At 45.8% G+C, this 27,688-nt stretch overlaps 1 protein-coding gene across 50 annotated transcripts in view; it reads left to right on the forward strand.

The window, feature by feature from the left end:
- Nucleotides 1-27,688, forward strand: part of Clasp1 (cytoplasmic linker associated protein 1) — a 228,000-nt gene that overhangs the window by 170,794 nt on the left and 29,518 nt on the right. For 14 of the 50 annotated variants that reach the window (XM_075987661.1, XM_075987668.1, XM_075987683.1 and 11 more), the window contains 10 exons: nucleotides 103-126; nucleotides 1,500-1,744; nucleotides 3,648-3,711; nucleotides 5,108-5,187; nucleotides 6,096-6,251; nucleotides 9,946-10,024; nucleotides 10,936-11,079; nucleotides 18,126-18,269; nucleotides 19,434-19,540; nucleotides 23,528-23,644. In XM_075987661.1, coding sequence (XP_075843776.1) covers nucleotides 103-126; nucleotides 1,500-1,744; nucleotides 3,648-3,711; nucleotides 5,108-5,187; nucleotides 6,096-6,251; nucleotides 9,946-10,024; nucleotides 10,936-11,079; nucleotides 18,126-18,269; nucleotides 19,434-19,540; nucleotides 23,528-23,644 — 1,160 coding nt within the window. Of the gene's footprint in view, nucleotides 1-102; nucleotides 127-1,499; nucleotides 1,745-3,647; nucleotides 3,712-5,107; nucleotides 5,188-6,087; nucleotides 6,252-9,945; nucleotides 10,025-10,935; nucleotides 11,080-18,125; nucleotides 18,270-19,433; nucleotides 19,541-23,527; nucleotides 23,645-27,688 lie in introns of all 50 variants that reach the window. The other 36 variants (XM_075987684.1, XM_075987694.1, XM_075987705.1 and 33 more) reach the window with 6 other exon arrangements.

A 27,688-nucleotide genomic window follows, 5' to 3' on the forward strand; every position in this document is an offset into this window, starting at 1 on the left:
AGATGTTTGCTGTACACTTTTGTTGCCAGAACAATCCCCACCTGTGCTTCTGACATAATTCTCTATGCTTTTTCCCGTCCTCCAAAACTTCCCTGCCTACAGCTGTTAGGAGACGCCAGGAGCAAGGTACCCGTGCTTTCACTTTTGTTTACAGCCTTGTTTTTCTGTTGCAAGTTTATTTCTTTAGAATTTAGTTGAGAGCGGCACAAAATGTAGCTGTAGTTAGAAATTCTGGTCTCACGTGTTTCTGGTAAGCATTATTTGCTGTCTGTGATAGAGTTCGTCACCTTTCACATGCTTCTGGTACTTTTTTGTTTTTGTTTTAATGTCACTCTCTACTCCCTCTCCTTTTTGTGTCTCATTTTATTAACTCAGTTTCTGTCTATTTTATCGTAATTCCATGAATAGATCTGTCAACCACCTTTTTTCTTATTTTAGGCATCTGGCTTATGTAAATGTAAATCATATGGTTTGTTATCTAAATCAAAGCTGTTTTCAAAGGTAAAAAGAGGACGCTATGAATAATTTTGTTGGGACAGGAGGCAGTACAGTCTTGAGTAAGCTGATTTTCAAAGTAATTAACATTATTTGAAGATTAAAACTATCTGTGTGGCTAGAGTCAGTGACTGCACTTAGGAAACATTGTATGTGCCAACCTTACCGTACTGTTGTCCTGTGTATGGATTTAACACACTGTCTTATATTCAGGGTGTGAGAGAAGAAAGAATAGCCTGCTGTACTCTACTTTAAAAAGAAACCTATTGTGCTGGAAACATGGCTCAGAGTTTAAGAGCGCTTCCAAATATCCTGAGTTCAATTCCCAGCAAGCACTTGGTGGCTCACAGCCATCTATAATGGGATTTGGTGCCCTCTTCTGGCATGCAGGCAAAGAAAAAGAAAAGAAAAAGCCTATTTGCATTATAAAACTAACCAATGTTGTTGGCTAAAGTGGCTCACACAGTATGGGACCCTTCTGCATAGACTACTTCCGCCACAGACATGTCAACTGCACGCTTCTTAAAAGCAAGCATGATTGTTGAAGCCAAGGGCATCCATAGCCTGCCCTTAGGGTCAATGCTCTGGGCTCTGAAGAGGTGAGCATGTGCACATGTCTGCAGTGTGTCCATTCCTCATCCTTCAGAGTTCCACTGAATCCTCCCCCCCCCCCCCCCGTAGTCTGGAGAGTGGGATTGTTGCCTTCCTCGAGAAGAATCACTGAGGCAGAAAATGACAGTTTGCTCAGCAGTGATACCTGGATCAGAACCCAAGACCATCTTGCTAGAAATCTCCCTTGCCACCGATACACATATCCACACTTTCTACAAAACAACAGATTCTCCCACACCAAGATACTGCCACCTTGACACTTCCCTCATCTGCAGGCATAGGAATGTGTGTGTTTTTACATGTCATTCTGCACTGTTGTAGTTGTCAGTAAATGACTCATGAACACTCCCCTTCCCACTTCTTCCTTACCCCGCCCCCATGGGACATTTCAGAAGAAGCCTGTGAGGAGGAGGTACGAGCCCTATGGAATGTACTCTGACGATGACGCCAACAGCGACGCCTCCAGCGTGTGCTCTGAGCGCTCGTACGGCTCCAGGAATGGTGGCATTCCTCATTATCTGCGGCAGACTGAGGACGTAGCCGAAGTTCTCAACCACTGTGCTAGTTCCAACTGGTCCGAAAGGAAAGAGGGGCTCCTGGGCCTGCAGAACTTACTGAAGAGCCAAAGAACACTGAGGTAAGGAAAAGAAACTCTGCCATGATCTATATCCTCTCCCATTAGACTCGTCAGGGGCTTTGAGGGAGTCTGCCATTACAGAGTCCTTGCAAAGTTCTTTCTAACGATTGGAAGACATAGTGCCTGCCACACACATGCTTGGAAACATCTAGAAAATTCTCTGCAATCTGTTAGGTGGCTGCTAGACATTTGGTTCCTGTTAGGTGTATGTCTGTCCACTAGATGATGCTCCTGAGGAGTCGGACACAGAAAGCAGCTTCGCATTGGTAACGCTGAGTCCACTCCAGGCTCAGGGTAAAGCGCAGTGTGTAAGCTCACACCACTTGTGTGCACAGCCTAGACGTGTGCCCAGCGAGCCTGGGATGAAATAGACACGCAGCAGCAGCAGCAGCAGCAGCAGCAGCAGCAGCAGCAGCAGCAGCGCAGCTTTACAGCTTCTCTCGTGCCGTCCTTTGATATCTCATGCAGTTTTTAGATAACCAAGTATTACACATACCAAAGGAATATGCATTTATATAATGTTTTTAGATAACCAAGTATTACACATACCAAAGGAATATGCATTTATATAACGTTTCATCATATCTAAGCTGCCATCGGCATGCCATTATTTTATTCATAAAATGATGAAAATAATATTATTCACAAAATAATAGAAAGACCGCTCAGTGTGGCTAGTCTGCTCCTGTGCTCTCAGCACTTGCAAATCGGAAACAGGGTATTTTTGGGTCTGTCTGAACTGCAGGGTGAGATCCTGTCTCCACCCCTCCCAAAATAAGAAAAAAAGGATGAGGGGATGGGGAGAGGAAGATAAATTTTGTTCACTAATCCAGCCTGTTAATTTGTTCTTGGTTTAAAGACCAATCTTAAGTAGATGTGAGTGATGTGTGGACACCGTGAAATACGCTGTGACAGCCTTTGAGCATTGCTACAGAGAAGGCAGTTTTTTGGTTTTTTAAAGAAAAAATTGTGACCCTGAATAGGTTTGCAGCTCTGGGTGGAAGACCCTTCTGGGCCCTGTGTGGTTCCTGAGCTGTTTGGTGTCCAGTCTGCCTCTGCACACCACATTCACCCTTGCTCCTGTTAACCCATTCTGTCCATGAAGCTGATAGAGGTTCTGCCACATCCTTCTGAAGAACAGACACCCTTGTGAGTGTGCTTTGTCAGGGTTGATCTGAAGCTCTGGTCTTGTTGACTAGTCCACTTTCTGGATTCCCAGTGTTTACCAGCTACACCTGAATTGTCCGTGCAAACCTGCTAGCACTATCATGTCTAGGTTACTGAAGGATCATTGAGGCATCTGTGTCTCAGACACATGAAGAAGATGGATTGTCCCAGGGGGACAGGAAGGAAGAACTCTTCTTCCCATCCTTGATGTGAAAAGGGGACTTAGGAGACGCAGGTGTGCACTGAGGCTTTTCTTGGTCTCAGTGTTAACTGTGTCTTTTACTCTTCTCAGTCCCATGGCAGAGTTCCCAGCCGAAGACAGGGCAAAAGATGCTAAGAGTGAGTCTCAGGAAGATGGTGGCCCAACAACCTGAGTTCAGTCCTTAGGCCCACGTGGCAGGAGGAGAGAACTCACTGCCACAGGTTTTCCTGTGACCTTCACACACACACATACACACACACAGTTAGCTTGGCAGGTGGAAAACAGACGTAGGCTGAAGTAAGGGGACTTGCCTTGCATCTGTCCCCTTCTAGGAGGCAATTAAATCTGTTTCCTCATCTTAAAATGAATTGAAGATTGTAGCTTAAATTTCATCATGAATTAGATAAGATGATTCGTTTGATATAGGCGTTGTTGTTATATAACTAAAGATTAGTTAAAGGGTTTCTAAAGCCATAACTAGTTACACTGGTGATACTACATCTTAAACTCATTTGTTTCCATTTTTTCCTCTAGTCGAGTAGAATTGAAGAGATTGTGTGAGATTTTCACCCGAATGTTTGCTGACCCTCACAGCAAGGTAACCAGGCCTTATGTAAAGTCCGTCTGCATGCCTGTGCGAACTGTGTAATACACCCCGGATTGAGAGAGAGCTCCCCAGTATCATCCCCATTAACATCTTCCTAAGTACAGTTCTCGGGGACTTAGGTGGCTGTCAACTTCCAATTAGGTGTGCCTCAAATAAGGAGTGTCCTGAAAGTAATCAGACGGAATCTTTCATCCAGTCAGCAAGCATCTTTGTCTGTCTCCTTTTAGCCAAACAGGGTGCTAGGTTCTAGGATATAATCTAGTACATTTTAGCAATGTTACAGTAGTGGGAAGATGTATATGATTACTTTGGTGTCTCACATAGAATTTGTATTCATAGAATAAGATAGAAAAATGGAAGTATTTATTTATTGCCTTTATTGGAAAACCAAGTTCAGTTATTTCCCTGATGAAATCTGGCTGTTCCCGAGAGCTTGCTGGATAGAGTTCTCCTAGCTGGTACCCTGCCGTTGGGAAGGACTGTTGAGGAGAAACCATACAAGGAGTGGAACAAAGTCCTTTCCAGAAGTAGTGCTGAAAGGGACCTCTTTACAAAAGCACCTTGATTAACAGTATTTTAAGTAAATACTGTTGTTTAGGAAGATGCTAGTAAGGGCTGTTGATGTCATGAAGGGATGGTGACAAGAGGGGGCTAACGGGTAAATACGAGATAGGCGCTAGAGTGTGGGAATGAATAGGAACTAAATTCATTGTGGACATGCTGGCACTAAAGTTTCGATGCTGGGAGAAAAAAAGCCTGTGGTGGTCAAAGAGTCCAGCAACTTGCTCTCTTTCTTCTTTCCTATCCTTGCTTCCTCATAGGAATTGTCCTTGAAGTAGTAAATATCCCCCCACCCACCTGTTCACCCGCCCATCAGCTCATGCATTCACCCTTCTATCCACCCATCCACCATGCATCCCCTACTATCTGTCTACCCACCCACCCACCTTTTCATCTCTTCATCCATGTACCTACTCACTGCCCACCCATTTTCCCATCTACCCAGTCATTCCACATTCCCTGAATTCCTGCCATGAGCTAGGGATATGGAAAATCCAGGCCCTTGCCTTGGAGGCACTCTCATAAGCACTGGGACCAAGCACAGGGCCCCTCTCCTCCTGCTTGTTCCCGCGGCAGCCCTCACTAAATCATCATGCAGGCCTTCCAGAAAGCACATTTCAAAGCATTCATTTTTAAATTCCCAAAAGACTGAGTTTAATGGCCACCTAGATAACCAAAGATCTGATCATCAAGATTGTTCTCTATGGAGGTATTAGAGCAATAGGATTTAAAGCGTAAGCATGCTATAGCTGGTAAGTTATACCATAAGGGATGCTATGTTAGATGGTTTCACATTGATGCACTTTCTGTTACCCGTTACCTCTAGATTGCTGATTCAGAAGCAGAATGTGAGGATAAAGAAGGAAATTTGTTTCCATCAGAAGGCTCTTGTCCAGTGAGTTGGAGGTCTCAGTTTAGTTCATGTTTCTTAGCTGCCTGAGCCAAGCTAGGAATCCCACCTCTCAGAGCTCACTGACTTTTTTCCTGAGCTGTCGCTGGAGACTCCTGGTGGTGAATAGTGGCTGTGATAGACCTGACGACCTGTGGGGTGGGTGTCCCAGAACAGCACCACACCTGGGGAGTCCCGTGCCACTTCCTTCCCTGAGACAGGCGTAGAGATACGCTACTGTGCGCTGCTTTACCTCGGAAGCAGAGTAACTACATAGTGGCATGAGAATTAACAGGAATTTTTAGTAGCTCCCCTGATAACCCCTTCATAACATCTGAAACTAGCACATGCCAAATTACTTGACACAAAAGTCAGTGGTTACAGAAACCTTAGTAGGCTTCTGCCCCTTTATGTCCTATAATAATATGTGTTGAATGCAAGGGAATGAACCAGACTAGTATCAAATCAGAACAAAACACCACCATCCCCGTCTCTCTGTCTTTCTCTCTCAGAAAACCCTCCAAGATTAAACTTACTTCTCTTTGTACTGACAGTTACAGGTTTATATTGAGGTGAAGAGAGTGTTTTATCAGTTTGTAGCTTTTTCAGAATTCTTAAAAGAAACTGCATGAAACTGGTATTCCTTTGCTGTGCACTAACATGGAATTTGTTTTGTTGCATGCCCTGGTGTGCGGTGGAATTCACAACAGAGAGTAAGTGTCAACCACTCCCATCCTCCACCCCCACCCCCACCCCGTGTTCTGATGTGCACTGTCTCTGACTATGAGAGCAGCCAGCATTGTTAACCCAAGTGACAAGACTGGGCTAGGCCAGCTCGGGCGGGCACTTGCGGTGTTCTCGGGCTGTGGAGGGATCCTGAATGCAGGCTGTGATGGGCTTGGTTTCTCTTCGTGCAGGTTTTCAGTATGTTTCTGGAGACCCTTGTGGATTTTATAATCATTCATAAGGATGACTTACAAGATTGGCTTTTCGTCCTTCTCACACAATTACTGAAGAAAATGGGAGCAGACTTACTTGGATCTGTGCAAGCAAAAGTTCAGAAGGCACTGGATGTCACCAGGTGGGCACTCAGGGTCTTGGCTGTGGTGCTGGAGGGGTCCGTGCTCATCTCCCGTGGTCTGGGCTGACATGTCTCACCAGTCTAGGAGGGAGAGGATCGTGTCATCTCTGAGTAGGCAATACTTTATAAATGCCTGCAGAATATAGGCAGCTTTTCTAAAGTATTTAGAGAGATTATTTAGGATATTCGTTTATACGTTTCTGAAGTTCTTTATTTTTAATACTTTGTTTATTAATATTTTGCCTCAGGAATTTAATATCAATATGTAATGTAGAAATCTTGTTGGACCATAACTGCCTCTAAATTAGCAGTTCTGGAGCTAGAAAGGTGGCTCAGTTGGTGCCAAAGTCTTGTATGAGCATTAGGTTCCAGAATCCTGTTTGCACCTATAATCTATAATCCTGGCATGGGAGTGGGGGTGGGGTCATGGAAAGGAGGGTGCTCCAGGTTCAGTGAGAGATCCTGTCTCAAAAAAAAAAGATGAGGAGTGGCTGAGGACGGCACCTGATGTTGACTTTTGGCCTCCGCATGCACTGTGTGTGTGTCCCCAAAAATAAACTAGTAACAGTAAGAAATAAATAATGCACACACCCACACTTCTCAGTTTAGAGTTTGAAAACATAGCCCTTCTGGCTGTTAACAGAGGCTCAGGAACGTTTATGGGCTGTGCTGCTCTTCAGAAGAATGCCTGGGCTAGAAGTGAATGATCTCAGAAGATAATGGCCGTGAGCTGACTGATTTAGTATAAACAAAAGAAAGACTCACAGATCTTTGAAAAGAACAAGCAAGTGACTCCCAGGCACTTGACATTATTGTCAGGGCAGTAACTTTCATAGAACCCAAATCTCACATAGGATAGACCCCAGGTATCATGGGATTTTCACAGCAAAGGAGCTCAGAGGTGAAATGGGATTTTCTCAATGAGAAACAAAAGCTACCCTGACTTGCCTAAGGTCACAGTTAGTATTGGTGCTAGGATTTCTGCCTTTGCTTTTTTTTTTTTTTGTCTGCCACTACTGCCCTGTAGGGTTGTGTCCTGCCCTCCTGCACCGTTTTGCTCAGTTGGCATATGCCACTCCAGCAACACATCTGTGCTTGCAGCTGCTGTATGGCATTTGTGAGTCTGCACTCTGCTACCAATGGGTGTCTCAGCCTGCTGACTTGTGCAATTTGCACAGATTTTGCACACATTTTCTTTTGAGTAGCATACATTGTGATAAGGCTTCCAAGGTCCTCTTCCACTGGATGGTTCATTTTAGCAAAATTGGAGACCAGTGCTGTGCACCGGTGCCTTGGGGCCTCAGAGCGGCTGGCCAGCTGTAGCTGTGCAGACAGCTGTGCAGGTAGGAAGGAGGGTCCCTGACAGCTGTGGCTGTGCAGGTAGGAAGGAGGGTCCCTGACAGCTGTGGCTGTGCAGGTAGGAAGGAGGGTCCCTGACAGCTGTGGCTGTGCAGGTAGGAAGGAGGGTCCCTGACAGCTGTAGCTGTGCAGGTAGGAAGGAGGGTCCCTGACAGCTGTAGCTGTGCAGGTAGGAAGGAGGGTCCCTGGCAGCCTGACAGCTGTAGCTGTGCAGGTAGGAAGGAGTGTCCCTGGCAGCCTGGCAGCTGCCTCCACTTGTGGTCTTTCTAAAATATGGATCTAGTGTTCCTAGACTTTATAAAAAGTCAAAAACATAGATTTTGGTAATATATTTAAAGATGTTTTAGGACACTGTAAAGACCAAATAAAGCACGTGTTAGTCCAGGGTGTCGCAGCTTGAGTCAGTTGATGAATAAAATAGTCGTTACAATTTTTTGAAGGGTGGGACTATTAAGATTACAGTTCTAAATTTTGGTGATACAGTTAGTTGTAGCTCAGTGAATTTTTTCTCTCTCCTCTCTACCTCTGTCCATTTCACTCATTCACACACACACAATGAAAGGAAAATAGAATTGTGAGCTCTTATTAGTTATTTTTCCTTGACACCCTTTCTTGTAAGAGTCCTAATTTTAGGCTGAGGAGATGGCTCAGCACTTTCCCCACAAGCATGAGGACCGAAGAGATTGCCAGAATCCATGTACAACCCAAGCCAGCATGGTGGTCACCTGTAATCCCAGAACTTGGGGAGCAGAGGTGGGAGATCTCCAGGGCAACCTTACCTAGACTGGCCAGCATTGGTGAGCTCTCTGTTCAAGATCCAGTCTCCGTAAACTGAGTAATCATTAAGGCAGATACTCAGCGTCTTCACAGGCACACACATGCACAAGTGAAAGCAGAAAACTTGAGTAAATTTGTGCATGTTTAAGACATTTGTTCCACCCCCAACTCACTCAACTGTGGTGCAGAGCTGTTGTAGGAAAGGTCAGATAGGTGCAGAAGCTGCTGGAAAGATGGCCTAGCTGCTAATCCTGGAGGACACTGAATCTTATCAGTGATTCTTCACCAGGAGCAACTTGCTCCACTTTTCTAATTTTCCCTGGCTCCCTTGCCTCTAGCTGTGCCTGAAACAGGCTCATTTCCTGCCTAAACTTACCCACCTGTCTCCATCTGCTGGAGGCAGAAGCAGGGAAGACTCATCTGTGGCTTGTTGACTACTTAAACAGCGCCACTAGAGTGCACTTTGTCTCAGAAGTAGCCCACTGTAGCTTCCAGCCTATAAATAGGCGAGCAAATAAGGTTGCTCTAGGGGCGGTTTTATCACTTTCCAGGGCAGGGGGACCCAAGACTTTGCACATGTTAAGCAGGTGCTCTTCCACTTAGCTTAAGTTTACTCTTTATTAGTGATTACTATTAAAACACTGGTTTGTAATGTGCTCTCCTTTATAAAACTTTATAGGTTTCTTGTATTGGTTCTTCAGTTTCCACTTCAGTCTAGGAATACTTGATAACATTTCTTCCTGCAATGGTGATTCAAGCCTGCATTCTCAGCTACTGTCCCACACCTCTGTAGGAAGTCTCTTAGGAGAGTCCAAAGAAAACAGTCTTATCACCCAGCCCCAGGGACTCAGTGGCCTCACCTTCCCTGTGTTGAGGATGACATTACATCCGAGTGGCTCCATCAGGCAATTTTAAACCAGCAGTAGTGATTGCCACAGCTAAGGATGAAAGGATTGATGTTCCCTAGCCTGAAGCCCCCAGGGTTGCTTGATTGGATCAGACAGCACAGTGACTGTTGGGCATGGGCTTAGTCACAGGCTTGAGGCAAGAGGAGGGGCATCTGTAGAGCCAGAGCTGTGTAGAAAATTCCCAGCACTGAGCTTTACATGGACATTCTTCTGTGGTGACTGCAGGAGGACCGTCTGCATGTACAGGACTAGAAAGACATCTGCTTGGCCTCTGCACAGTGGGGGCAAGCAACCTAGAGCAGAAGGGAAGTGGGATCTGGGGCCTGCAGTCTTCCAGGAAGCAGGGAGGAGCAGGAGGCTGCCTGCTTCCCCGCATTCTCTGCCTAGTCTTCAGTTTTAAAGTAGCTACTCAAAGTGACCTATATTCCTTTCCGTGAATTTTCTATATGTAAATATAGTTTAGTACTTATCTAAAATGAAAAGCACCATCCATAAAAATGTGAATGTACGTGTGTGTGTGTGTGTGTGTGTGTGTGTGTGTGTGTATCAGGATATATTGTATAGTTTTATATTCTTTTATGTAATCAATTTCTTTAAAAATAAGAGCTGCTTTTTAGTTTTGTTTTTTTTTCTATTTTTTTTTGTCCTAGGGATTCTTTTCCATTTGATCAACAATTCAACATTTTAATGAGATTTATTGTGGATCAGACTCAAACTCCAAACCTCAAGGTCAGTGGATGCTCATCTTGCTTTTCTTGTTCACTTTTCCCTGTGTGGCTTGTGATGTGTCGGATTCTGCATAACTGGGAGCATCTCTGTGGACATGCTCTCGTTTCTCTTGGTCCCAAATGACTAGTTCCTTGCATAGGCAGATGCCTAACTCTTGTGCCATATTCTGTTCTTGTCAACAGTGTCGTCACCATCAATTGTGCGTCAGCCTTTACACAGTTGATTCTGTGACTAGGGGATCAGTGCCTTGTTAGAATACCTTCAATAGAACATTCTCTGAGCCGCGTAGAAAGTCACACCTGTAACGACAACTTACTTTCGTTACTATAAAAAGGAAGGGATGTGTCTCTTCCTCGACCGTTGACTTTTCTTAAGGCTCTAGGATGGGTCCCTTTCTCCTGAGATCAAAAACTAATGAAGAAACTGGGTCAGAGTATGAGCTAGAGAGGTGGGAATTGCCTCCCAGGACCTGGCCGAGAATGCTTCACAGAACTGGCTTAAGAACTGGCTTGGCCTCCCAGCCAGTGGGAGAAATACTCTCTTTAAAACTCTAGGAATGGGGCTGGAGAGGTGGCTGCTCCTTCAGAGGACCTGAGTTCAATTCCCAGCACCCACATGGTGGCTCACAGCTGTGTGTAACTCCAGTTCCAGGGAATCTGGCTCCCTCACACAGACATACATGCAGGCAAAATACCAATGTACATAAAATAAAAATAAATAAATCTTTAAAAAAAAAAGGATCTGAGCATATATAGCATCTAGAGGATATAGATGAGGCTGTCAGTTCATGCAGAAACTTAGCGTGGGAAAGCGGGAGGTTCTGCCCTTGTGGTGTGCACTGCTGACCACCAGCTGAGACTTCTGTTCAGTTTGTAACATGTTCTTAACATTCATAACCCTTGGTCTCTCAGGTCAAAGTCGCAATCCTGAAATACATCGAGTCTCTGGCCAGGCAGATGGATCCCACAGATTTTGTAAACTCCAGCGAAACAAGGCTTGCTGTTTCTAGAATCATAACGTGGACTACAGAACCAAAGAGTTCAGACGTGAGAAAGGTATGTTCATAGAGCTGCAGCAAGACTGCAGACTCTTCTGCCCCATACACCCGCGTCACCAAAGCTGTGCTGTTTCTGCTTCTCTGTCCTCTGCCCATCCTGGTCTGATGGATCAACCGTGGCGATAACAAAGCACTGATGGTTCTGTGTCTGCTGGTAGGTGCTCTGATGAGGGACCGCGATCTGGGCTCACTGGCTGCAAAGGAGCCTGGGAGGGAATGTAACTGAAACATTTAAAAGACACAGCAGACTCCTGACTTTAAAATAGCCAAATCCTTCATTTATATGCCACCCTAGAGCATACCCTCTTTGATTTGGAAGTAGAATGGGATTCAGGTAGAATTCAGATTATGTGTGAGCACATGCATGTTATAATTAGGCCGATAGTTTGTTTCTGGGCCACCCAGCTGCTAAGCCCCAAAATAATCACACAGAAACCATATTATTTAAATCACTGCTTGGCCCATTAGGTCTAGATTATTGTTGGCTAACTTTTATATCTTAATTTAACCCATTTTCATTAATCTGTGTATCGCCACGTGGCTGTGGCTTACTGGCTAAAATTTTGGTGTCTTTCTCTGGCAGCAGGGCTACATGGCATCTCCATCTCCTCCTTCTTTCTCCCAGCATTCAGTTTAGTTTTCCCCACCTACCGCTATTCCCTGTGCAGGCCCAAGACAGTTTCTTTATTAACCAATGGTATTCACAGCATACAGAGGGGAATCCCACATCCATGCACATGTGTTGTGCATTGTATGTGGCCAGAGGTCAACATCAGGTATCTTCCTCTGTCTGACTGACTGTCTGTCTGTCTGTCTGTCTGTCCGTCTGTCTCTCTCCCTCTCTTTCCACCTTAATTTTCAACCTGAAGCTAGTCAATTTAAGTATGGTGACTGACCAGTGAGCTCCCAGGATCCTCCTTTCCCTTCCTGCTAGTGCTGGGCTGATTCACATAGACCACCATGCTTTTCCCCAGGTGCTGGGGATCTGCACTCAGGCCCGTATACTTGTATAGCGGCACTTTACTGACCGAGCCATCACCCCAGCCTCAGTATTATGGGTTTTTTTTTCGAGACACCTAACACCAAGCTATTACTTATTGCTTTTCTGGCTCACAGGACTATTTCCTGCATTCTTCCAAATCCCCATATGGAGCATATCCAGCAGTGGAGCACAGGCTGCTGATCTCTTGCTAGGTAGTACTCTGCTTCCCAGAAATGTTACTCATAGATACCCGCAGAACATTGTCACCCCACAAACTGCAGTGAGTCACACTGGGTCGCTGTAGCTGTCCCCTTTCTCTTTCTACCAGTATCACAGCCTCTGCTTGGGTTTCACATGTGGCACGTGCTGTCGTTGCCTTTTGCTTTATGTAAAAGCTTTGTGAGTTAGGGAGATGCATCATTCAGTAAAATGTTTGCCTCGAAAGCATGAGGACAGCCCCCCAGAACCCACGTAAAAAACTAGGCTAGTGTGTGCTCATCCTGACAGCTCCCCAGCAGGGTTCATCTCTCTGCCCTCCAGCCTCTTGTTCGCCTCACAACCTGAAGGTCACACATCTGCTTGGCCAGCCGGGTACTTTACCCATGCTAGGAGGCTTTTGGAAACAGACTCCAGCTGCTGCCACTCCAGGGGGAAGTTCAGACTCTTCCCTGAAGAGCACTATCTTAGGGTTCTGATGCTGTGAAGAGACACCATGACCACGGCAGCTCCATTGGGGCCACCTTACAGTTTCAGAGGTTTAGTTCATTATCATCATGGCGAGAAGCATGGTGGTGAGCAGGCAGACATTGTGCTGGAGGGGCTGAGAGCTCTACATCTGGATGTATCACATGACAAAAGAAGGGTATTTTAATATTTAAGGCATTTTTCAAAACCCAAACCAAACTCACAGCATGCAAAGGGTATTGGCTGCCAGACTGGCGGGTTGAAGGCTGCTGGAGACACCCAGCAGTTTACCTGGACTGGCTACTTTAACATTAACCTTTTCTTTGTGCAAGTGTGCCAGGCAGACTCTAGGAGTCACTACCCCTTTCCCAGTACACTGTGAGTGGAACGTAGTGGAGCGTATTACCATAGAAATTATTTGCTGTTTGGCCTCCTTTTGGCTTCTGCCTGTGCAGCTGAGCAACTCATTTACTCTCCCGAGTCCTTGTTTGTACTTGTCCGGGGCTTCTAGGGCAGGCTTGATCACAGTAAGAAACAGATCCTATAGCTTCATTTGCTGTTGTATAAGGGTTGTTCAGGATTTGCTGCTGCTGTTTAGGAAACAAACTGAAGACCTAGCTCTTTCCAGCACTTAAGAAGTCATGTGATCTATGAAAGGCCGTCTAGGTAAAGTCCATAGAATCTTTACCACAAAATGTATTGGCTTGTTTCTTTCTTGTGTGTTTGTGAGTTTATGCATATATGGTGCTGGAACTCAACCCGGGCCCTTGGAACACTAAGCAATGTATTCTACCACTGTGCTGCACCACCAGCCCTTAGATTTTTCTTGAGACAGGATTTCATGAAGCTCAAGCTGGCCTGGGGTTTGTGATCTCCAGCCTCAGCTTTCGCAGGGCTAAGGTTAGACGCATGCACCCTGTGCTCAGCCCGGGTATTTAATTGCATCTTCCTACTTTAGGATTCAAATGCTGAGTCAATGCATTGTGTCACTTGTCAGTGGTCTAGCAGGGACCTTTCACAGTTGCTTGGTAATTCCTTGGCTTCCAAATGTTTTGAGAAATGTTAGAGATGAAGACATAGCAGAGAAACTTAGGAATTATAAAGATGCCATTGGCTGCGTCAGGAAAAGTATATAAATGGCCTTTGAAGGGTGAAATTCCTAAATGATTATGAGCAAAATGGTCCAGAAGGTAAAGACTCTTGTCACCAATACTGATGACCTGAGTTTGATTCTTGGAATCCACATGATGGAAATGGAGAACCAACTCTTACCAGTTTCCTTACAAGTTTCCCAGTCCCCACATGCATGCTGTAGTATACGTGCACGCCCCCACCACACACACAGAGAAATAAATGTAAAGTGTGTGTGTCTGTGTGTGTGTGTGTGTGTGAATATAGAAGCAGCATAGCCTCATCTGAAAAGGAAGAGTTGACTCTGAACGTGACCATGACTGTGACTCCCTCCCAGTCTCACTTCATGTCACAGGAAACAAGAATTCTCCTCCCCACAGGGGGGATTGTGGTTAAATGAGGAACCCAGCAAGCCTCTGAGTGCTGAGATCTCACTGTCCCTGACTTCTGGCTCACGGGCCCCAGTGATGAAGCTTCACTGTCTCTGAGCCAGCAAAGAGCCCTGAGTGACCCCTCCCACTTTCTAATGCACCCTGTCCTCTTCTACTCGCCAGTCCCAGCGTCAGCGTCAGCGTAGTCGAGCAGGGGAGGATGCCCCTACTAGGTCAGTTCCTACCTGCTCTGGGCCTGGAGAAGGAAACTGGGAAGAAGGTTGTAAACAGGTAGATGGAGCCCATGTACTAATTCCAAGCTCACCCTCCTGTCTGCCTTTACATTGTCCATACCAATCACTCTTGTGAGGCCACTGAAAATAATGGAATGATGTGTGTGCCTGCGTGTGCCTGTGTTTAACCACCTTCCCAGTGAAATGGTTTCTGAGTGTAGCTCACTGCCGTATTTAATAGAATAGCAAGGGAAAAGAAAGACAAAATCATAAATATCCAGGACTTAGGGAGGTACCTTCATCTGAGCTAGGACCCAGTTAGATTGTTCCCTGGATTATGGTGTTTGCTGCCATGCAGAGGAGGTGAGACAAGAAGCTTTCCTAGACAGCCAACCTAACCTGCTTGGTAAACTCCAGTTCACTGAGTGACCCTGTCCAAAAAGCAAGGTAGACAGCACCTGCAAAACCTGGTGGTAGTCCTCTGGCCTTCACATGGCACATAACACACGCACGCACACACACGCACACACAAAAATTGAAGATTTCACAATACCTTGTCTTGAGTTGTTTTCTAAAAGCACGTTTACTGTTCTCAGTAAATGAGAAAACTCTGTGTCCTTCTCTCCTCGTCTGAAGTTTTACAACCGAGCATCAACACTGAACATTTGCCAAGGTTTAATTTGTGTCTGCCAGCTTGGCAGAATTCCTTTCTCTGTGAGGTGTACAGCTATAACAGCCTTATGATAAAACTTAGATTTGAAATCTTTTTAAAAGCATATACTTAAGTTATATTTTTAATTTCTGCAGTTTTGTTCTGGTTGTAAGAAGACTGTACTTTGTAAGCATCTTTAAGCCAAAGTTTGACTTTTGAGCCCCGGAGATGTGGCTTGGTAGCTGAGAGCACTCGCCGCTCTTGCAGAGGACCAGAGTCCAGTTTCCAAGTACAGTATCAGGTGGTTTACAATACCTGTAACTCCAGCTCCAGGAGACACAGACAGCATCCCACACCATACCAATGCCTTCTTCTGATTTCTGCAGACATATGCACACTTGTGCACATGTGTATACACAAACACACACAGATAAATAATAAAAATAAATTTGTTCTTAAAAGTAAAGGGGGCTGGAGAAATGACTCAGCAGTTAAGAGCACTTACTCTTCTTGCAGAGGACCCCACTTTAGATCCCAGTACCTACATTAGGTGGATCACAACTACTTATAATTCTATGAATACAATAATAGGAATCTAACACCCTATTCTGGCCTCTGTAAGTACACACACATACATTTGCACACTCACCAACTAAATCTGTACATGTACATATAGTTTTAATTTATATGATATATATTAAATTTAGCATTGGGATTATTTGGAAAAAGAGGCTAATGGGTTAGAACTTAAATTATTGTGTACTTTCTTTCCTCAGATAAATATATTCATATTACAAAGCCAAGGATTTAAATATATTCATATTACAAAGCCAAGGATTTGCACATTGTCTAGGGCTGCAGGCCTGTTGTTCTTAAAAGTGCTGCTTTTTAATCAGCATCATGAAGAACTCATTCATTGGTGGTGTTATGTGACATCATCCCAGGAGGAAATACGCTCTCTTAAAGACAGTGGCGCATTTCACATGAAGATAGACAGTTCAGGGATAGTAGGGCTGGGGCTGTAGTGCAGCCAGTAAGTCTCAGAGTGCTTGCCTAGCATGCACAAGGCCTGTGCCTTGTGTGGTTCCATCCACAGCTCTTCAAGGTCTGGGCATGGTAGTGCACAGCTGTTCCCTTGCTATCCTGGCACTTGGGAGACGGAGGCAGGGAAAGCAGAAGTTCATAGTCGTTGTTGAGTGCATCTGGCATGTTCAGAGCAGACTTGAGGCCGACTCCAAAACCAAGAGTGGGATGCAGCAGGAGATCCGTGCAGTTCCCGCACGTGAAACCCGCATCTGTGCCTTCTTGCTGCCGTGCCACGCTGTGTTTGCTTGCTGAAATCCCCATCTCCTGCCTGCTTTGCGCCTTTTTCTGCATGTGTGTTTTTCCCTAACACTTCATTAAAGGTTTTTAACAGTACAAGTTAATTTGCACACTATTTGAAGTTGGTTTTGTTGTACGAATCGCCTTAACAGTGCCTTCATTTGTTGGGAAACAGATAATTTTGGATGATGCTTAAATCATATGTTTTACTGTAGGGCAATCAGTAATGATGTTTCTCATGTGTAGCTACAGTACAATGGCCACTGTGGTCTGGATAGAAAGGCTGACTGATTTCAAGATCAGGAGAGGAAATGCTGCCCGGTTATATTTCTAGAAAGTTGGAAAATATTTTTTTTTGTCTCACAAAGAATATCATTCTACTTAGTTTTTATTTGAAAAATAAAAATATAGTCTCTGAAAAACTGTCATATAGTTAGTTAGAATGAAATAGAAATCATTTCTCAAAAGCTTAAACAAACTGTTGTATCTTTAGAAACAGTTTTGCATAATATCTTTTCTCTTGACTCTTAGAAATTAATAAGAAATGACCATTGGCATTTACCAGAAGTATCATTCCACTTAGTTGTGGGTTTTTGTTTGGTTGTTGTACTTTAATACAAAGTCTCTTACTTTACCCTTGACTGGCCCGGAACTCACTATGGTAGACCAGGCTGCCCCGAACTCAGAGATCTGCCTCTGCCTCTGCCTGGAGTCTTGGGATTAAAGGTGTGGCCACCATGTCCGTGTTAGCAGTTATAAGTCAGCCTCCTTATTGGTTCCTGAGTCTTTAGGTTTTAAGTTCAATTGCACATGGCTCACTTCCGTAGGAGCACTTTGCTTCTGGGGAAGCCCCTGTCTCTTGTTCTAGCTCATTGCTTTCCCATGTGCCACCATCATTGTAAATGTCCCTGCGTTGTTACCTCAGTTAATAAAACCCTTCCCCAAAGGTTTTTATTAAACCTTTTTATTAAAAAGCGACTGCTTTTGTCTACCATCAGTATCCCATTGGTTTCCCCAAAGTCTGTGTTCTTGGCTCTTTATTTGGGGGGTTGGGGTTTTTTGTTTTGTTTTGTTGGGGTTTTTGTTGGTTTGTTTGGTTTGGGTTTTTTTCAGACAAGGTTTTTCTGTGCAGTGTTGGAGCCTATTTTGGAACTCACTCGTAGACCAGGCTGGCCTTGAACTCAGAGATCCACCTGCCTCTGCCTTCCGAGAGCTTGGATTAAAGGCGTGCGTCACCACTGTATTCATATGTATTTCATGTGTATTTAAAATGTGTAGTTTCTTAGTCAGGTACAGTGGGTGAAGTGTCCCAAGATAAACCCAGCAGTGGTTCACCTGGAAGCTCCCTCTTTCCAGGGTGCACCGCGGGGCATTGCTAGGCTGTCCAGCTCTCCCTATAGTGAGAGCAATCTTAAGTATTTAGTGTGTTTTTATTGTTCTTTTTGCTGGCTTCCTTCCTAGTACTAGACAACCAAAGAAATGTGTTGGGCCAGGGCATTAAAACAGAAGCAGGGAATGTTCCAGATTAAAACTGGGCTCTATGTGGCTCGTGCTGCCATTTTCTCCAGATTTCAGTTAAACAGAAGCGCTCTCCTTGAGAAAGAATGTCAGGGAACTCTCTGTTGAGACGTGGTAACAGACGTTTCTGAGCTGTGCTTCTCTTTCCAGGCAGCACAGATTGTGCTCATCTCTCTGTTTGAATTGAACACTCCTGAATTTACCATGTTACTTGGTGCCTTGCCAAAAACATTCCAGGATGGTGCCACCAAACTCCTGCATAACCACCTCAAGAACTCCAGTAACACTGGTGTGGTAAGTGCCCTGGTTGTGGTTTGGTCATGACCTGCCAAGTGACCCTCACAGCTGCAAAGCTGATGGACAACAGCTTTGGTTAATAGCCTGTGAGCCTATGAAGGCTGGGGTCCTTTCTGATGCTGGCACACACCCTGGAGGGGAATGGACTTGGTGCTCATCTGTGGCTTTTTTTTTAGGGTGAGGTCGTTGAGTCAGTGCAGTGTTTACAGGTTGTCTTCCTATTTCATTCATTCTTTGGATCTGTCTCAGATATTTTAACTCTGTAAAAAGAGAAATGCTTAATTCTGTATATGACTCTAGCCCAGCTCTGTTAGCCCCTTTTTCGTTGCTCTGACGAGAGGAACTGAAGGAAGGGAGGATTTGTTTTGGCTCACATTTCCAGGGTGGCGCAGTCATCGTAAAAAGGATGGCAAAAGCGGCAGGCCTGAGGGGCAGCTGGTCACACTGTGTCTGTAGTTGAGGAGCAGAAAGTGGTGACTGCTGCTGACGCTCAGCTCACTGTCCTGCTGATGCTCAGCTCACTGTCCTGCTGATGCTCAGCTCACTGTCCTGCTGACGCTCAGCTCACTGTCCTGGTGACGCTCAGCTCACTGTCCTGGTGACGCTCAGCTCACTGTCCTGGTGACGCTCAGCTCACTGTCCTGGTGACGCTCAGCTCACTGTCCTGGTGACGCTCAGCTCACTGTCCAGGTGACGCTCAGCTCACTGTCCTGGTGACGCTCAGCTCACTGTCCTGGTGATGCTCAGCTCACTGTCCTGGTGACGCTCAGCTCACTGTCCTAGTGACGCTCAGCTCACCGTCCTGCTTTTGTCCAGCCTGGCAACCCAACCTGTGGGATGATACTGCCGGCACTCGGGGTGGATCTTTTCACCTCAGTTAATCCAGTCTTGAAAGTTTCTCACATGTCTAGTGATTTGTCTTCTCCGTAGTTCTGGATCTGGTCACTTTGGCAGTCAGTGTTGGCTGCCGTAAGCTGACAGTTGTCAGTAAGTTCCAGGGATTCCTACAGAACAATTATCCATCCATGCAACTAATAATCTGTGGAGGTGGGGGCTGGGGGTCCTACCCATTTACATACGGCTTAAGAGACAACAAGTGGGGTTGGATTTGAATTTTTAAGAAAGCCTTCGGACAATGATGCCTACACTCCTTTGCTCTAGGGATCCCCAAGCAATACAATTGGCCGGACGCCTTCCCGACACCCCAGCAGCAGGACCAGCCCCCTGACCTCACCCACCAACTGTTCCCATGGGGGACTGTCTCCAAGGTAAGGCCAATCACAAGTGAAGAATGAAGATGCCCTGCTTTCTGTGCAGCCTGGCTCAGACTTAAGCTTGATAGCAGAGTGCCAGGAGTCAGGGGGAGGTTCCGCCCCTCCCTCTGCCTGTGACTGTGTGGTCTTCGGCAGTTAACACCTGTCCTACAGTGGACAGCTGTGTTCCCTGTTCTCTGAACACTGAACCTGGTACCTCATAGATTGTAAGACTGAGGTCGTATGAGTTCCCGAGGAAACCTGTCAGCTGTCCTCCAAGAGACAGAAAACCCTAATGGTATTTATGGAGTTATTGATAAACTTTTTAGAGTCTGCACCAAGTCTGGTGTAGTTTTCCAGTCAGGAAGCCGCTCCAGGCCTGCCTGTGTCCTGTTTAAAGCAGATGCTGCTCTGATAGACAGTACCTGGGGACCTGAGCATCACAAGGTCCAGCATGTGCAGATTCCTTTTAGGACCATGCACAATGGCCTTACAGAGTCAGGGGCCTAATCTCTTACTTATTTGTTTGTATTTTTGTTTTTGAGACAGGGTCTACTAGATGGTCCTGGTTGGCCAGGAACTTTCCATATATATCTTGTCTCAGCCTCCAGGTTGCTGAGATTACAGTCATCCACCACCATGCCCAACAGTGGGGTATGACTTCAAAGGAGAGCATGTTCTGTCTCAGGCTTTGTTAGACTCCCTCACGTGGGTTGGCATTACCTGGCCCCAGAGTGGTGCCTCTATGAGGCCACAAATTTTCTAGCCCAGCAAGGGCCACAGTTGCTGAGTTTTACCTGTAAGAAGTCAAGATCTTTAGGCTCTGAGAATCTCGAAGACTTTTCCTGAAGGTACTGTCACAAGATCTTAAAACGCAATGCAAGTGTGCCAGATGGGCCCCTCCTTCCTGGTAAAGGTCTCCATCTGCTGGAAAGATGGCCAAGTTTATTTTTGTTTGCAACTTTTGTCTTGGTTTTCATTTTGACACAGTGTCTCAGCCATGTTGTCTACTTGAACTTGCCTTGAACTCATGATCCTGTGCCTTTACTTCCCCTGATGCTGGGGTTACAGGCATGTGAGACCAAGCCTGGCACATTAGTGCTTTTAAATGTAACTTTTTATGAATTCCTTTCTCACCACTAGAGTTCTCTTCAGACCCCAGTTATGCAGCAGTATTATGGAACAAAAGAAGTCTTTTCTCTTGGGGAGAGCACGTGGTTTTTGTTTGTGTTTTGAAAGCATGTGTGAGTTGTTTTAGCACCTTGCTGGTTTTGGACTGCTTTGTATGTACTCCCTGACCTGTAGTATCTAGTCTGATGTCACATCTCCAGATTCGATCTGTGTTGTCAGGTTCTCAGTGTGTTGTTAGACAGTTGTGACGGAAGCTGATGCCAGGATGTCTGCCCCTCCTAGTGTGATTGAATACTAAGATCTCTGAAGTCTATGTTTTGTCCTGAGTGACCAGGGTTCGATCCAGACAGTGAAAATGCAAACTGCATGTTCTCTCCAAGTTTTTGTTTATCTAGACACGATGCTCTTGCACTGTAGTTAGGAAACCTGCTCTTCCGCAGTGCGCAGTTCATATGTATCTTATAGCTATTGTATATTAGCTAATAAAAAAAGAGTGTGCCTCAAACTAATATTTTATTACTTTATTAAATGCCTAAGTTTAAAAAACGGGTGGGAAAAATTAAAAAAAAAAAAACAAGTGGGTGGGTGTCCTAGTAGCATCTGTCAAAGAGCTGGCTGGAAATTAATCCTCACAGATCTATTAATTCATAACCATAGCTCTTTTTTTAACTCCTAGGTAAAAGAAGTGAAGAGATTTTTTTTTTTCAGTACCAAAAGGTCTGGCTGTGGCTGACATATTTTCCTGTGGCCAAATCTTCTTTAGGGAATACTTAGTTAGTGTAGTTTCTTTCTTTCAAAAAAAAAAAAAAGTGTGGAAAAATTAAAACCCAGGATTGGGTTCTAAAATTCTTGATCCAGTCTAACAAAAACTGCCCCTGTTTAGTGCTCAGCTAGCTGACCAGCCTGAGCCCACTAGTAGAGAGGGTTTGTCCCCTGGTGAAAACTGCCCTGCCTGGGAAGCCTGTCTTCTACTGGGGAGATTATAAAGAAGTGCAGTGTTCGCCTAAGCGGCTGAGTTCCACAGCCCCCCCCCCCCACCGGGCACAGCGCAGCCTCCCACGTTGCCAGGTGCTGCCCTTCGAGCATGACCTTGACTATAAAGTGTTAGCTTTTCATTCTGGAGACGGAAAAAGTGAGATGATCTAGGACTTCTAAAAATTTTTTGTCCAAAAGTTCATGGCAATACTAAGGGTCGGTTTAGAAGTGGCGACAACTCTGACATGGTGGCTTTCGATCTGTCCAGTGAGGAGGCTCTTTCCATCAACCCAGTGGGGCCAGAGATGCCAGCAGACTAACACTTTGTGAGAGTGGGATGGTTGACAGCTATTCCCAACTGATGAACTCGTGCAGCTATATTTGAGCAGAGATTTATGACCTATGTTTTTTTCCATCGTTTAACACTTATATTTTAGTTCATTTTACCCATTATGATTTTGTGGTAGAGAATGAACTGCAGTTCCAAGTGTCTGGGGTGTTGCTGCAGTCTGGTGGGTGCTCCTGAAGAGCGAGTCGTAGAGCAGAAATAAACTGCATGGTCACCTCTGGTGCCATGGCAAAGTCGCCCTGCAGATGGTGCTTGTGTTTCTCCTATCAGAGTGAAGCAGCACCTATAGAATATTGCAAGCCCAGTCCCACCCGGACCCAGCCTTGAGTATCACCTCTATTCCTTTACTCCTTCCCCTAGCCCCAAATGTGGCTTGAAGAAAGTCTTTAGACCCTGTACCACGATGCCCTCTTATCTCCAAGATGAATTTTCCCTACAGAATGGATTCTGTGACCCTCCTCACGGGCACTAACACCTAGGGACACCTACTGTGAAAGCTGTGTTGGTGGGCGCTGAAGATCAACCTTGTGCTTTTTAATCATGAGGACTTGAGTTCAGAACCTGTTCTTAAACTTTCCTAAAAAGGCCAGGCACATGGCGCACACATGTACTCCCAGCAATAATGAGATGAGGGTAAAGACGAATTCCCAGCACGTGCATGCCAGCTAGCCTACCTAGCCTGCTTGGTGAGGCTCCAGACTAGGGGGAGGTCTTGTCTCATATAAAAAAAATAGAAGTCAATAAGTACTGGTGCCCCCGAGGCTGTGCTCTGACCCCGTACATACATACATGTTCAGACTGCAGCAGCAGCAGGATGCTGCCAACTCTGCCTCGTGTTCTCACTCCATCCTCTGCTCTTGTAGCACAGTTAGAACTTTCCCTGAGGACCTCCGCAAGCCCAGGCCAGGTAGTGACACTGTGGCAAGCAAGTGGACGCCTGTGTTCCCAGATGTATTTTAGTTTCCTTTAGATGGAATAGAAGCAGAGGAAGCCATTTCATTCCTTTATTCTATTTTCTCCCCTGGGACTTACTGCTCCCATGTACCACCCTCCAGCGGTCCTCTGCCCTCTGAACTCTCACCAGATCCCCGGCCCAGGAGCACGGTCTGTCTCTGGAGTGCTGATGCTCTTGGAGCATCTCCTCGCTTCTGTTCCACTTGAATTAAGTCTTGAGAACGCCACCTCTGGTCCTTTCTGAAATAACCTCTAGGGTGGTAAGCTGAGCATCCTTAGTTTCTCCCCAGTCTTCCAGTTGCATGTCCAGCCCAGGCAGACAGGTGCGCGCCCTCTCACAGGTATGTACACAGCTAAACTTGGGATCTCAGTCGACTCCTGGTGACGTCAGCTTAGTCCATGGTTGGGAAAGAAAAGAATAAAGCCAGTCTTACTGAGGAGCAAAGTGTAAAATGAACCTGTTCTTTTCCTCTATGTATGAAGCACTACATGTTGCTCCAGCTAATTTGATGGGCTCTATGGAGTGTCTTCCTCTTCCCCTCCCCTTTGCTTCTGTGTTTCTCTCTCTGATTTTCCTCTTCTGATCACTGCAGTCGGTTGTGGGGTTGGAGTGCCGATGGGCTATCGAAGCCCCCACCTCCCTTTTCTCAGCCTAACTCCATTCCCACCGCTCCCTCCCACAAGACTCTCAGGCGCTCTTACTCTCCCAGGTAACATGCTACCTGTTAAATTTGTTCAAAATGTCACAATATTATTGTGTTTCCAAGGTTGCCCTGGGTCTTTTGAAAAGCCTCTGAGCTCCTCTGGTGTAATTCCTGCTTCCGTTTAGCCTTGCAGGATTGGAGCCAGGGTGAGCTGTGTGAGCAGAAACAGGCTCGGGAGCCAGACTGCTGCTCTAGGGACAGTAACTTCTTTAACCACCCAGCCAGACCCATCACCATTTGCCCTCATGGGCTGTTTGGCCTGGTGTGGCATTCAGAACTCGTCATAGGAGTGCCAGGTGCAGAAGAGCTGGCGTCTTAGTGTGCTTTTCACCTCTGTGATAAAGCGCCATGGCCGAAAGCAGCTTGGGGAGGAAAGGTGTTGTTTCCGCTTATAGCTTGTAATCCATCTTCCAGAGAAATCAGGGCAGGAGCTCCAGGCAGGAGCCTGGTGATGGGAACTGCAGCAGAAGTCATAGAGGATGCTGCTTACTGGCTGTTCTCATGGCTTGCTCAGCCTGCTCTCTTATACCCCTAAGGACCCCCTGCCGAGGACATGACAGTGGTGGGGGGCCATAGTGGGGGGACCTCCTACATTGATCACTGGTCAAGAAAATGCCCTACAGAGCTGCCTACAGGCATGTGATGGAAGCATTTTCTCAGTTGAGCTTCCTCTTCTCAGATAATTCTAGCTTAAGTCAAGTTGACAAAAACAAACAAAACTACCAGAATAGGTAACTTCATTGTCCCATCTTCCTACAGATGCCCTACCTAGGGCTGAAATGAAAGTTTCATGGTGAACCTAGCATGCCTGAGGCCTTGGGTGCAGTCTCCAGTACTGCTAAACAGACAAATGCATTAGTTGGGAAAGATGCTCTCCCTTCAGACCGGGCATTATTTGTCCCTAGCAAGCATCATCTGTTGGTGGGAAATGCTGCTCAGCACTATGACCTTGCACAAGTCTAGAAGGACATGGTTTCCATCAGGTTTTAAAGGTTACGCTTGTGAGCCCAAGAAAGTTCTATGTATTCCTCCAGACACCTGTTCCAGGCCTCTTGGACACTGTCGTAAAGATCCGAAGCTAAGAGCATGCTTTTCCTAGAAGCCTGTCATCTCATGGGCAGAACATGGGAGGCCCAGCTGTCACTGGGCTCTGTAAGAGGAGTGTGTAGCCAACTGTGTAGAAGAATAAGAGATTTTAAAGAAAAGAGAAAGAAAACCCTAGGGCCTGCAAGGTGATGTGCCCCTGTCTGACCACCTGAGCTCAGTCCCTGAAACCCGCATGAAGGTGAAGATGAAACCCACTTCATAAAGTTTTCCTCCGACCTCCACGCGTGCATAATGGTGCCTGTACACACACTCATGATAATACATTTTAAGAATTTAAAAAACGAGCCTGGAAAACAAGGCGGCGGCAGCCATGGGTTCCTGTGACAGCTGAGGCACAGACTTGTGTGGTCATGTTAGCCTTGTCAGCAGTGTAAATCTGCGTCATCCACTGTCCCCCAGAATGCTGGCCTGCGAGCCTCATTCCAGCCATCTTCCAGCCGGCCACCAAGATTGCCATCCAGAAGATTCCCTCTCCAGAATCCTCTTTCCCACAGCACATTCTAACTCACCCACTGACAACAGTTAATACACACTTAGACCGTGGGGTGGAGCTTCCCTCTGCTGCACCAGGCTCTGGGTTCAATGTCCAGTATGGGGGTGCACATAAGGAGAACCCCTGGTAAGCAGCCGGGGAGAGAAAGCTGAGTGAAAACGGGCCTCTTTCTCTATATGGTATTCATCTCCCAAAACAACAGAAAAATAGTTTCAGAAAGCAGGCTTTCTCTCTCCGTTTGGTTTCTTCTTGGCATCCTGACCCCGTGTCCCTTCCCACCCACCACCTGGTTCTCCGCAGGCCAGTCACTGTGGAGTGGCTGCAGTGGACTGTTGACTGACGGAGTTACTCTTCGTAGACTCTCAGGAAGCCCTCCTGGTGTAATCCGAATGTTTACAGGTGATCAAGGCCTGGCCTTTAACCCGGAAGATTTGTCCTAGGATTGTCTCCAATATAAAACAACGCATTATGGGTCACAGCCTCTTCACGGTCTACTTCTAGGCCCTCCCCCTAGTCCCACTGTGCCATCCTTCAAGTCTCAGGGTTGGGGGCTCTATCAGTTTGAATCCTAGTGCCTACTTCAAGTGGCTCACAAATACCTGTAACTTTAGCTCTAAGGAGCCGACACTACTTCTGGCCTCTGTGAGTACCTGTGCAAGCATGTATACACACACACATGCATATATACATACTCAAATTTTTTTTAAAAAGTCTTTTTAAGGGACTGGAGAGGTGGCTCAGTGGTTAAGAGCATTGCCTGCTCTTCCAAAGGTCCTGAGTTCAATTCCCAGCAACCACATGGTGGCTCACAACCATCTGTAAAGAGGTCTGGTGCCCTCTTCTGGCCTGCAGACATGCACACAGACAGACTATTGTATACATAATTAATAAATAAATATTTTTTTAAAAAGTCTTTTTAAAAAATAGGTTTTTAAAAAACCTAAAAGTAGGTTGTTTGTCCAACCTACTTCCTGATGACAGCCTTCCTGGGAAATTCTATTTCCCCTAAGAAGTGAAGGCTTAAAGGGTATTGATCTTAAAAAGGACTGAGCCATAGAGATCCTGGAAAAAGCAAACGGGAAAGCGTGGTCTCTCACACCTCGCACTCATGATGCCTGCTTCACTCTGAGGGCACCTGAACAGGTGACCTTCGGGGATGGCCGCAGTGGGTATGGACACGCGCTGCTCCCAGTTGGCAGCTGGAGTCAGGGAAAAGGGAGAGCAACAGCTGGCAGAGCCTTCATTTTCTTATCTTCAAAAGAGGCCATTGTGATGGCGCAGTCGTTTGAACTGAAATGAAAAACTTTAAGGGTGTTTGGGTAGAAAATCATGGGGTGAATTTATCTGAAAGCCAACATTCTCTGAAGCAACACATGGAATATAATATTGTGACATACCGTAAAAGATTGAACATCCCTCCAGACCACCTCTTGTCCATCCATCACTCTTTCAATCCGTTGGTTTTTTTTTTCTTTTGCATGGGCTATGCTATTATCTTTGGTTGTTGTGATTAAAAGTATTTAAGGCATTCTTTTACATCTTGTATATATATTTATTTGAGTCATAATACTCAGTCTTTCTGTATAAAAACAGTGTACTGGTCAGATGTATAAACACTTATGAAGGTAAGCTGGAGTTGCAGAGTGCTGAGGAAAGAGACACGGACCCCCTCTCCAGTCGTGCTTCAACACTTCCGGAGAGTTGCCTTGGGGACAGCCTGTGAACTGAGGATCTTCTAAATTAACCTCTCTCAAAAAAAAAATTGGTCGGTGGTGGTGCATGCTCTTAAATTCCAGCATTCGGGAGGCAGAGACAGGCAAATCTCTGTGAGTTCGAGGCCAGCCTGGTCTACAAGAGCTAGTTCCAGGACAGGAACCAAAGCTACAGAGAAACCCTGTCCTGAAAAACAAAAATCAAAAAAATGTTCTCATGGGTGCAGACATTGGGTTTCAGCTGCAGATGTGTTCAGGGTTCGTGTTTCTTTTCACTGAGTGCCAAGGCCAGTCTTTTGAGTTGGCGTGTGTTGTCTGAACTCTCCTAACACGGCTGATGTGTGTGTGCTTTCTTCCGTTTATCAGGAAAGAAGGATTCTGTCTGGACCAGTGCAGTGCTAGGCTAGTAGCTTCCACCCATGGGAGTGAACTCAGGACTGTTGCTGTAGCCGGCCTTAGAAAATACCCTCCAGCAGGCAGACACCTGGCCACTCTGTGACAGGCCCTAGGGGAGGAGCTTAGTCAATTCTGATTGTGTTTAACTTAAGGAAATTTACTTCTTGTGCCGGGCATGGCTTGGCGGTATTGCCATTGGAACGGATCTCACCAGGGGAAGAACTGACAATGCTGCTTGCTTGTTTCTGCACAGCCAAGGGTTGCCAAGTGCACCAGCTCCTCAGCTTGCTCGGGACTTTCTGTATGTGAAATTAGCTCACAGCATCTCATCCTTTCTTGATA

This window comes from Microtus pennsylvanicus, chromosome 10 (assembly GCF_037038515.1).
Source record: "Microtus pennsylvanicus isolate mMicPen1 chromosome 10, mMicPen1.hap1, whole genome shotgun sequence".
Taxonomy (NCBI): Eukaryota; Metazoa; Chordata; class Mammalia; order Rodentia; family Cricetidae; genus Microtus; species Microtus pennsylvanicus.